This window comes from Calypte anna, chromosome 3 (genome assembly GCF_003957555.1).
Source record: "Calypte anna isolate BGI_N300 chromosome 3, bCalAnn1_v1.p, whole genome shotgun sequence".
In the NCBI taxonomy this organism is placed as follows: Eukaryota; Metazoa; Chordata; class Aves; order Apodiformes; family Trochilidae; genus Calypte; species Calypte anna.
The window spans coordinates 105,500,365-105,510,687 of NC_044246.1; the positions used below are offsets into that span (position 1 = coordinate 105,500,365).

Sequence of the window (10,323 nt, forward strand, 5' to 3'; positions counted from 1 at the left end):
CTCCTATGACATAAAAGCACCTCTTACAGTACTCACACAACAGCAACAAAGACATCTACCTACCTTTCCACATCATGATATGATGTGGAAAATAATGTGCAAAATAATGTTCATTCCTCCTAACAAAATTCAGCAGTGCCTGAATTGCCTCTTTCTCCTCCTTTTCTCACTTAATGCACATTGGCTGCTAATCTCCAGGGCAGTGTCAACACCTTCTTTTGTCTTGGTAACCCTGGTACATTGGTAACCTTGGTACAGTCCAGGTAAGCATATGCCCCAGTGCTGGCAGCTAAAGCTTTTCCTTCTGCAGTATTAATTGGCTTGTTGCCTGGAGTAGTCAGCTGCTTCTTAATACCTTCATCACCCCTTAGTTCTATCTTGGTAGCCCTCAGAATAATAGGTACTGTAGGTACTCTGGGGCAGAACAGTTTGATTTCTGCAACCCAAAATTCATGGATGTTTTGCTGTGAGTCAGGTCTGTCCAGAAAAAAGAACATTAAACTAATGTCAGCGTCCTTGTAGAACACTGAGTCAGATTTCAGTAACTGAAATCATTCTTCCCTGCCACTCTGCAAAGAATTAGTTCCATCTTCTTCCTCTCTTCCTGTGTGTCAGTTTTGAGCAGAGCTGGATGGAAGGACCTGGGGAGCTGTTTGTGATGCAGAGCATAGAGGAAGCACATCTTACCACAGCCAACATCATTACATCATTCCCACGATGTATTCTTTTTTTTTTTTTTTAGCTTTTGTGGAGGGTAGAAGAAAAGAAATTCCATTAGTTTGGAATTTTCCCCCTTACCTCCTGTTTTCCCCCTTTTGATTTCCCTGGTATCAAAAATCTCCTGAAATTATGAGTACCTTGCTCTTTACTGCTATTATAAGGTATAAATTAAGCCTGGCTGTAACCAAGATTTCTTCAGTGCCCTATATTTTTGTTTTATCATCCCAGACATTGTTTATGGTCAGTGTTCAGTCCATAACAGATTTAATTTTCTGGATTGAACGACTTAATTTTGTGAGTGAGGTGGAGTATAAAACAGTGGATAAAGCAACTGTCCAAGTCAGTTTTATTGCCTACATTTTCCTGCCATGGTCTGTTAGGAGAACATCACCAATGGCAGCAGCTTTCCTGTGTAAGTCTGGGCTGCTTTTACTCATAGATCTGTTGCCATGTGGGAGTTAAGAAAGTGTTCTCAGTCTTCATGTATTCATGGTTGATTTATACGAGATAGAAGTTCATTAAACTTACAGGATAATAATTTCCAGTATCAACTTTCTTTCCTTTCTTGATATTCAGTATTAAGCTGCTTTCCTCTAATACTGCTGCTGATTCAGCTTCCTTAGGTCACCAGTTCCCCTGTAGAAAGAATGCTTCACAGCTCTTCAAAGACTGCCATAATGACCCCAGTATTTAAAGGAATAGGTCACTGTTTCTTTATATAGCAAACCAATCTACAAAGGGAACCTGGTGACATAATTGTGTTTTGGAGAAACTTACTTTACTGGCAATAAAGTGGAAGTTACACAATTCTTTAACAAGTCACAATATGTTTACTTTCCTCATTCCTGTTGAAAATAACTCATCTTGAGTGGGTGTTTCAGTATTGAGTATGCTAAACTACTTTTTTTGTGGGGGCCTGAAAGTACTGGAGTATAAAACAACAGCAGACCTGCCAGACAGACCCTCAGGATGCCCCTTTCCAGATCTGCTGAGGCATGCAGAAAATAATTACAGAATCAGAGAACGGATGAGGTAGGAAGGGATCCTCTAATCCACCCTGCCCTGCTCCGAGCAGCATCAGCTACAGCAGGCTGCTCAGGACTGTGCCCAGTTGGATTTTGAATATGTCCAAGGATGGACCTTCCACAGCCTGTTGGGGTTTCTTTTTCCAGTGTTTGATCACCCTCAGAGTAGTGAAATGAAGACTATCAACTGGAGAGTCTAAAGAGAAAGAAATGAGAAACAGAGGAAGTTTAGAAGGATAGTCTAAAAAAAAAGATTGCAAGGTGTCTGCAACGCCTAAAAACAGAACAAAGGGAACTGAGGGTAGATGAATTTGGTCTCTCTACAGAGAGGAGTGTTTCCAAAGGTATTACTGGAACTGTTAATTGGTCAGCCTATTTATTTCATACAGATACAGAAGAGTTCTTTGAGTGAGATGAGGGGGTTTATGTCTACAAAATTTAGCTTATGCATGAGTAACTTCTTTTTGTTTAATTTGAAGTCAGCTGAAGACCTGAGCCCCCTCCACTTTTCTGTGGTGGTCCAATTTTACTCTACCAGACCTTATTTCCTGGGTCCTATTGAAGTACAGATCTGAAGTTTTGCCGCAGGAACCTGACAAAATTCAAGTCATCAGCTCCTGACTTGCCCAATTTATTTCCCAGAAGAGCAAGGCTAGTGGGTCCCATACAGCTCTTAAGGTTCATGAGGGCCTTTCTTGTTTGGCATGATGTGCTTTTATCTGCACTGTACATTGCCCAATACTTTGTATGAAAATTTTTCACTTTCTTTTTTTGTGTCCTGGCATTCTAGCCTCCAGATAGATCAGTCTAACTTCTCTGCTGAGAGCACAGCTCACCAGGGCATCTGAGAGTTAAGTTATCTTTTTTTTAGGGACACTGGAAAGCATTGGACCTGCTGTGACACACAAGTGGTCTGGTTCCTATACATGCCAGAAACTCTTGAGAGCTTAGGGAAGCAGATACCATTTCTGCCTGTCCTCCCACATCTACACAGAGCCTCTTCCCACTACCCTGCAAACTACTGACACTCAGCTAGCTCTTGCTTTCCTGACTTCACTGAGAAGCTTTGCCTGCATGAGGCCTGCAGGATGCTTGTTGCTAGCATTACGGTACAAGCCAGCACACAGGACTCAGTACGGCAGTCTTGGCATGCACAGCTCACTCAGCACCTTATGCCACAGCAGGCACTGTATTTACTTGCCTACTTACTGACAAAAAGGGGAAAGATTACCTTCCCCACTGAGCTTCCACGCTTTTGGTACAGATCTCTGCCTGAAGACAAATCATCTGAGTTACAGACGTGCTCTTTAGGAAATCTGTTTAGCAAAAAGAGCAGGGGGAGGGTATAATCTGGAAACAATCTCCAGCAATTGACTGGAATTGTCTTCTCAGCAACAAAAATGACAATTGGAATAAATCAACCAGAAGACAAAAAGCTGAGTTTTAATCTTGAAACCACCAGCACAAGCGAAGAAGTGGTGTCTTTGTTCTATATCACACTTGCTCCATCATTCATACAGACGTATGTGGTACAGCAGAACTAATGCTCTTGTTTGGAGAGTTCCCATTTAGGGATTACTGGAAGCGAAGTTTCAGCTTGCTTAAAGAAGTATAATTTAGCATGTCAATGGAGATGCTCAGAAAATATAAAAAATGCAACATAAAGTTCAGATTCAGCCCTAAAATATGTGAGCTGGCTGTACTCCCCAGTGCCTTCCAGACCATGACCATGTGTGCAAATGTGTGATAACCACAGTGACTTAGATGTTCCCTCTGGAGTCCATCACTGGAGTTTAACCCAGGACAGTGAAATGAATGCTATCTCAGCCTAAGTGAGTCACAGAGCTTGGCCTCCCAATATGAAGCCTGTGGAAAAAAAAAAAAAAAAAAAAAAGCATTTGAAAGGCTAGCTCAAGAAATCACATAGACTGTGTTGCAGCCTTTCTTGCAAGGTGAGAGGAGAAACACCAGGCTCTTTGGCTTCAGCAAAACTGTATGGCAGAAGACCCATATGACTTCCCTAGAACATGGAGCAGTTTATGGATCAGCCCATAAGTGGGTGCTGCAACTCCATCTTTGCTGTTCGATTACAGGAAGAGCCCCTGCTGTAGGTTTGATTTGGGTTAGTTGGACCTCAGCAGAGTATTTCCTTAGCATGGTTTGGGTGTTGGGACCAGTAGAGAGTTTGGATGAGGCCACCTTGATTTGAAGTCTAGAAGAGTTAAAAAAGAGTATGAATGTGGGCTGCTGATTTAGCTGCCTATGCCGAGGCACCCAGATAATTTCCAGCAGTACTCTGGGTCAATAACTGAGCCTCATGCTTTGAAATCAATAAGCTGCATATTTTCCTGCCTTTCACAGCACAGAACAGATGAGCTGATCAACTTAATTGCTCATTGGGGTGGTTATTTTTTTCTATTTAAGGAAGTGTGTTGCTCATGAAAAGACAAAACCAAATGATTCTTCGTGCCACCCAAAAGTCAAATAGAAAAAGGAATCAAAAGCATATTCAAGCAGCACCTGTCAGGATCTATAAAGCACTTGCAGCTTTTCCTTAGGCCAGCCCCGAGGTGGAGCTTCCCAGCTGCGGAGCTGTGGGCAGGCAGCAGCCTGGCCGCACGGTGGCTCTGAACTCCAGTGGAAAATCCACCACGGGTTTAACATCGCTGGAGAGCTGGAAGCGATTTGCAGCAGCAAATGTGTTTGGAAGACTTGCATTATACAGCAAATTAACTCTGACTGCCTATCAGAACGGCTCTGTGTGCTTGTGATTAGAGAGAAAATAGCTACAAGCCACCAGTGCTCCATGGCCAGAAGGACATGGCCACCACGGGGAAGCAGAACTCCACACAGGCAACTTTCTTTTTTTATCTTTAAAGAACAAATGTAAAGAGACAATGCAAATCAGAAATTTAACCCGTTAGAAGGCCAAAGCTACGGGAGAACACTGAAACACCGATAGCTATGGCTATGTTTTAGTTCTGGGTTTTTACAAACATCAGTTTGAATTTTTTATATTCTCTTCACGTAAAATATGCTGTACAAACTATATAAGGTCAAGGTACAAATCCACCCACTACCATCTGGGGACATGCTCTTTTGACAGGGAGAAATGGGAATTACAAAAATCTCACAGAAGATGAATTGTATTTCAGTGTTTGGGATTAAGTGAACCATAAGTGAACCATTTGCCCTATTGACACGTGCTTCTGTAACAGTCTGCTGCAAATAACCCATCAATTCGATGTACTACGTGGTGCCTGTTGTCTTCAAACTGTGATCCTAAATACAATTTCTAATAACAATCACGTTGCTCAAGACTCTCATTTTTGTTCTGTTCACTAACCCCGGTGCTGGCTAACAAAAGAGGTCAGTTTGGATCCGACCCTGAGAGGCAGTAGCCACAGGACATCGTTTGGGTGAAAATGCTCGCAGGGGAAAAAGCTTGAGACAACACCCAGATAAGCAGTGATAGCAGCAACAGGGACACAGCGAATCCCTCCAGCAATCTCCCATTGTGAGGCTTTACAATGCGTGGCTTTATTAACGCACCCAGCGTGAGCCGTCTCTTGATGTTAATACTTACACCCTATCCTCCAAGCAGTATGAAACTCCTCTCTTTTGTGCTCATTTATTTCCCATTAGGGGTTTTTTTTGTGTGTGTGTTTTCGTTTTTGTTTTTTTTTTTTCATTACTGCGACTCCTAATTTCTGTACATTGAGACCAAAAGGGCATTTCAGTTCAAGCCTGCTACTTCTCCCAGTTTATAATTCCTCCGTTGCCTTTTGGCCAAAAACCGGGCAGAAGAGCGACTTAGACGTGATGAATTTTCTTCCTTAAAGGAAGGGAAGTGGTCCAGACTTCTGTAATATCCAGATATTATTCCAGGAATAGCCAGAGAAGGTTTTTGTTTTATTTAACCGCCTGCACTGATCCCGCCATCCCTTTGCTTGGGATTTATAGAAGGCGTGCGGGACAAAACCCTCTCTGCCTTGGTTGCTCCTCCAGCCTCTCCAAGCCCTGCCGCCAAGCCGCCACCGCGGGGCCGTCAGAGCGGCACAAACGGGAGAGGTTTCCCCGCCGGGGAGCTCCGCAGGAGCTGACCCGGGGGTGCGGCACCGATGCTCACCGAGGGCCCTCAACTCCCGGAGGAGCCGCCTTAGGGCGCGACACGTCTGGCCTCACAGCGTGGCCCCCAATCTCCTCACGGCCCGGCCCCGCTGCCCTCAAGCCCAGCCCCAGCTACCGGCCCCACTGGCCCCGCTGCCCCCGGTCCGGCCCGATCTCCCTCACCACCCCCGTGGCCCCGGCTCCGCCGCCGCGAGACGGGCGCCGCTCGAGCCCCGCTGCCCCCCCTTCTCCTCTCGGCGCTCCGCCAATCGCGGCGCTCTCCGCCGGGGATGACCTCACTCCTTGCCTTGCCATTGGGTGGCTATATTAAGAAAGTCGCGAGAGCCTTTAAATAGCAGCGGCGGTGGACGCTTGCGGCACTAGCAGCGCCGGGCGGAGTGTGAGGGCACGGCACGGCACGGCACGGCACGGCACGGCACGGCACGGCACGGGCTGAAGAGCAGCAGCAGCGGCGTTTCCCCCGCGAAAGGCCGAGGCGGGCGGGCCCGGTGGTGCTTGCCGCAGCCGTAGCGCTCCCCCGAGGCAGGGGACAGAGGCGCGGTGCCGGTGCCAGTGCGGGGAGAGAGGAGGGCGCGCCCGCCTGCCTGCGCGGGCCCGGCTCGCCACGGTGCCCTGTGAGAAGCGAGAGGAAGGGGGAGGCGGCGGCTGCGGGGAGGAGGGCGCTGCCATCGTCCTGCTGCACGGCAAGGCCAGCTTGGCAAGCCTGGCCATGGCCGCGATCCGCAAGAAACTGGTGGTGGTGGGGGACGGTGCCTGTGGCAAGACGTGCCTCCTCATCGTCTTCAGTAAGGACGAGTTCCCCGAGGTCTACGTGCCCACCGTCTTCGAGAACTACGTGGCTGACATCGAGGTGGATGGCAAGCAGGTGGAGCTGGCCCTGTGGGACACGGCCGGGCAGGAGGACTATGACCGCCTGCGCCCCCTCTCCTACCCGGACACTGACGTGATCCTCATGTGCTTCTCCGTGGACAGCCCGGACTCGCTGGAGAACATCCCAGAGAAGTGGGTGCCCGAAGTCAAACACTTCTGCCCCAACGTCCCCATCATCCTGGTGGCCAACAAGAAAGACCTGCGCAACGACGAGCATGTGCGCAACGAGCTGGCCCGCATGAAGCAGGAGCCGGTGCGCACCGAGGATGGGCGCGCCATGGCCATTCGCATCCAGGCTTACGATTACCTGGAGTGCTCGGCCAAGACCAAGGAGGGTGTCCGGGAGGTCTTTGAGACCGCCACCCGGGCAGCCCTGCAGAAGCGCTACGGCACCCAGAATGGTTGCATCAACTGCTGCAAAGTCCTATAAAGGCTGCGGCTGGAGCGCTGCGCACAGCGCATGGGTCACCTGTTGGCAGGCGGAGAGGAGCGGGGTTGTGCACGCACAGGGGATCCGATCCGCCTGTCCCTTCCGCTGGGGCTGGCGATGAATCGGGCTGGGGGCTAAGGGAGGGAGCACGCTCCCTTAGCCTTGGCTGACAGGGGTTGTGCTGGCTCAGCCGTAGGGACAGAGGGCAGGGGGGGAGGGGGGATTGCATGCCCTGAGTCTTGGGAACAAAGCAGGGAGAAGCCTCCTCCTACCACCGGTCCCTGCGAGTTCATCGCAGACTCGAGAAAAAGCTGCTGAGACTGGACTGAGCAAACGCTGCACCCGCCTCTTCCCCATTGCCCACCACCTGCTGCTCCCAGCTCCCAGACAGCCTCCTCTCTTTTGCAAGAGGAGAGCGGTGGAGCCCAGATGCTTGAAGGACTTCTGCCTCCTGCCTGCATGTGCCTGCCCGCCAGGCGGGCTGGGGAAGGGGGCTGCCTCCCCGGGCTGCCCACAGCATCCTCACCTCTCCGGCAGATGTTTCGGCCTGAGCCTGACCTCCTGAAGTTAGTGCCCTGAAGACTGAGACTGGGAGGGGAGGGTCATCCCTAGCAAAGCCTGTATATATCTTACCTTTTCTGTCTTGTGCAAACTGGGGTCGTGCAGGGGGTGCTTATTCAAAGAGGTGGGATGGGGTTGCCCAGCTGGGACTTGTGTTGTGCAAAGGAACTTGCCCTGAGTGACTAATGCCTGCTGTTAATGCCAGCCTTCAACTGACTCCAGCTGCAGAAGCCACCAGGCTGGAAAGTGAAGCTGACCTGCTCTGTCCTCATTGCTGGACATCCTCCTCCTGACAGACTAGGCAAGATGAGCCTGGGGGAAGGGGATGATATTGCCATATTATGATCTTGGTGCCTGCTCCTTCCTTTAATGTTGTCTTCTGCAAGTGTGTTGGTTTGGGTTTATTTAGAAGTTTTATTTTAAAAAGAAATTACTTTGCACAACTTGGTGGATTTATTTTTTTTTTTTTTAAATTAAAACACTCGATGCACTTGTCATCTGCTTACAACACTGTAGCAATGTTCTTGGAAATGTTCTTGGTAACCTCATCTGGGTCTTGTTTTAAATTGATTTCAACACAGGAAAAACTAAACCACTGTATCCTTTTGCCTTCGAAAAAAATGGGCGAAAGCACTGTTCTTTATGCAGTGACTACATCAGACTTTAGTACTAAAGGGCAGTTTAAAGAATCTAGGTTTATTTAAAACTTATTTTCACAGGGTAGCCAACCCAGGTGAAAATAATTGTGTTTCTCTGATTCAGAGAACAAATGTATCCATTTATGTTTACTTTTCTCCCTCTTCCCTTAACAGTGGTACTGAGACTGTTTTGTTGTTTCATTTTGTTTTGGTTTTTTTAAATAAACTGAAGTGGCAAAAACTGAGATGTATATGATGTTTACATAAAATTATGAACTGTGTATGCAGTTTTTTATGTAAAGTATTAAAAGATTCTATGCTGACACTTGAGAGCAGTGTTGTGATTTATGGAGACTGTCCTCAGCTGACAACAGTACAGCTGGTCAGTGTTGAACTAGACCAGGGTTTGCCCCCCCTACATGCAAATGCTTCTATTTGTGTTTTCTCCATTGGTTGAAATACCTGTCTGGCAGCTTTCAAAGGATGGTGCTTTTATTTTCCTTGGGGGGAGCTGCTTCCTTGATTTTTTTTCTCTGCAGATGTCATGAGGAAGTGTACTCGAAATTCAAGGTGGTGACTAATCCAGCCGCGCTGCTGCTGAGCACAGGGAGCCTCTGAGCCCTGTGCATGGAGAGCTTGAACTCAGGTTCCCCATGCTTGTGCATCCTCTGCCTGTGTGAGATTTGGGACCAGGGTGAGGTGTGGGCTTGTGTAGCAGCAAAACACACAGAAAATGGAAAAGTAGCAGAGACACAAGAGTTATTTTTTCAAACAAAATCCTTGAATAAAAGCAGTTTTTGTTAGTGACCCCCCCTTTACTTGCTGTGACTATTCCTGCTCCCTGTGCTGGGGCAATGGATGGGGCTTTGCTGGGTGTTGAGTCCTACCAGGAGCCTGTGCTTGTGCTGCAGTGGTCTCCTAAGCTGCTGGGCTGCATTTTCTAATTGCTGGCCTCATTAATTCACAGCCATGAAAAAAGTGGAGATCTCTCCATGCTGGGGATGCCCAGCAGGGCATGGTGCCTGCCTCCTCCTACACCTTCTGTGCTTTGCTGCCCAAGGCTCCGTGCTCCTGGCAGACAAGGTGGTTTGGTGCAAAATGTTTTTATAGAATTTTCTTCCCAGAAAGTCTCCCTCAGGTACCTGCAAGGGAAATCTCAGGATATTTTCATTAATCCTTTCAACTCCTTTTGCAGAGATGTGAGAAAACAATCAAGCCTTTTGTTTTGCTGATCGATGAATACCTGCTAGGGTGCACTGGTTCATTCAGAAATGTTAGCAAATACTAAGGCAAGCAAAACACATTTAGTGGCCTTTGCTTGTTCGTTCATAGAGGACTCAGCCAGCTGCCAGCTGGAAGCAGTGAGACTTTCCCCACAAACTAACATAGAAATAGTGGGCTTCTTGTTTGACAGCTGAGAGTCAAGTCAATCAGAAATAGCATGGTAATACCTCAATTTGCATTTGGAAGACCTCAAATGCTCAACCTATGCTGTTAATTTATTGTGCTGTTATCTATGATCCTTGTTGAAAGTTAGTGACATTTTCACTCAGCCAATTCAGCCAGAATTTCTTAGAAGGTACTTAAGTCCCAAGCTTTGGGTATCCATCTCCAAGGACTTAAATTCTCTTAAAGGATGAGTTTCTTATCTTCACTTTGAGAACCCTGAAAATCACATCTTAGTCCTAAAACATCCTGGAAAAAAAATCTCAGTTTTGGATATTTGAAGGGCCACGGCCAAAGACCTCCTTCTTGCAAAGGCACTGAAAAGTCCAGTTCTGTGCAGCGTGGCTCTGTTCAGTGTCAGCTGGTGATGTTACAGTCAGCATAGGAAACTTTTCTTAAACTGGTTGCAGTAGCTGAAAAACTTGTAAATTCTGTTTGGCTGTAGCAATAGCTAATCTTCTCAAAACCCCAAAGGAGAAGGTGTTGATATTTGTATTTTAAA

General features: G+C 47.4%; 1 protein-coding gene across 1 annotated transcript; it reads left to right on the forward strand.

The window, feature by feature from the left end:
• Positions 1-6,235: 6,235 nt before the first annotated feature.
• Positions 6,236-8,705, forward strand: RHOB (ras homolog family member B). Its single transcript, XM_030447802.1, has one exon. The coding sequence runs from the start codon at positions 6,586-6,588 to the stop codon at positions 7,174-7,176; it is 591 nt and encodes a 196-aa protein (XP_030303662.1). The 5' UTR covers positions 6,236-6,585; the 3' UTR covers positions 7,177-8,705.
• The last annotated feature ends 1,618 nt before the right edge of the window (positions 8,706-10,323 follow it).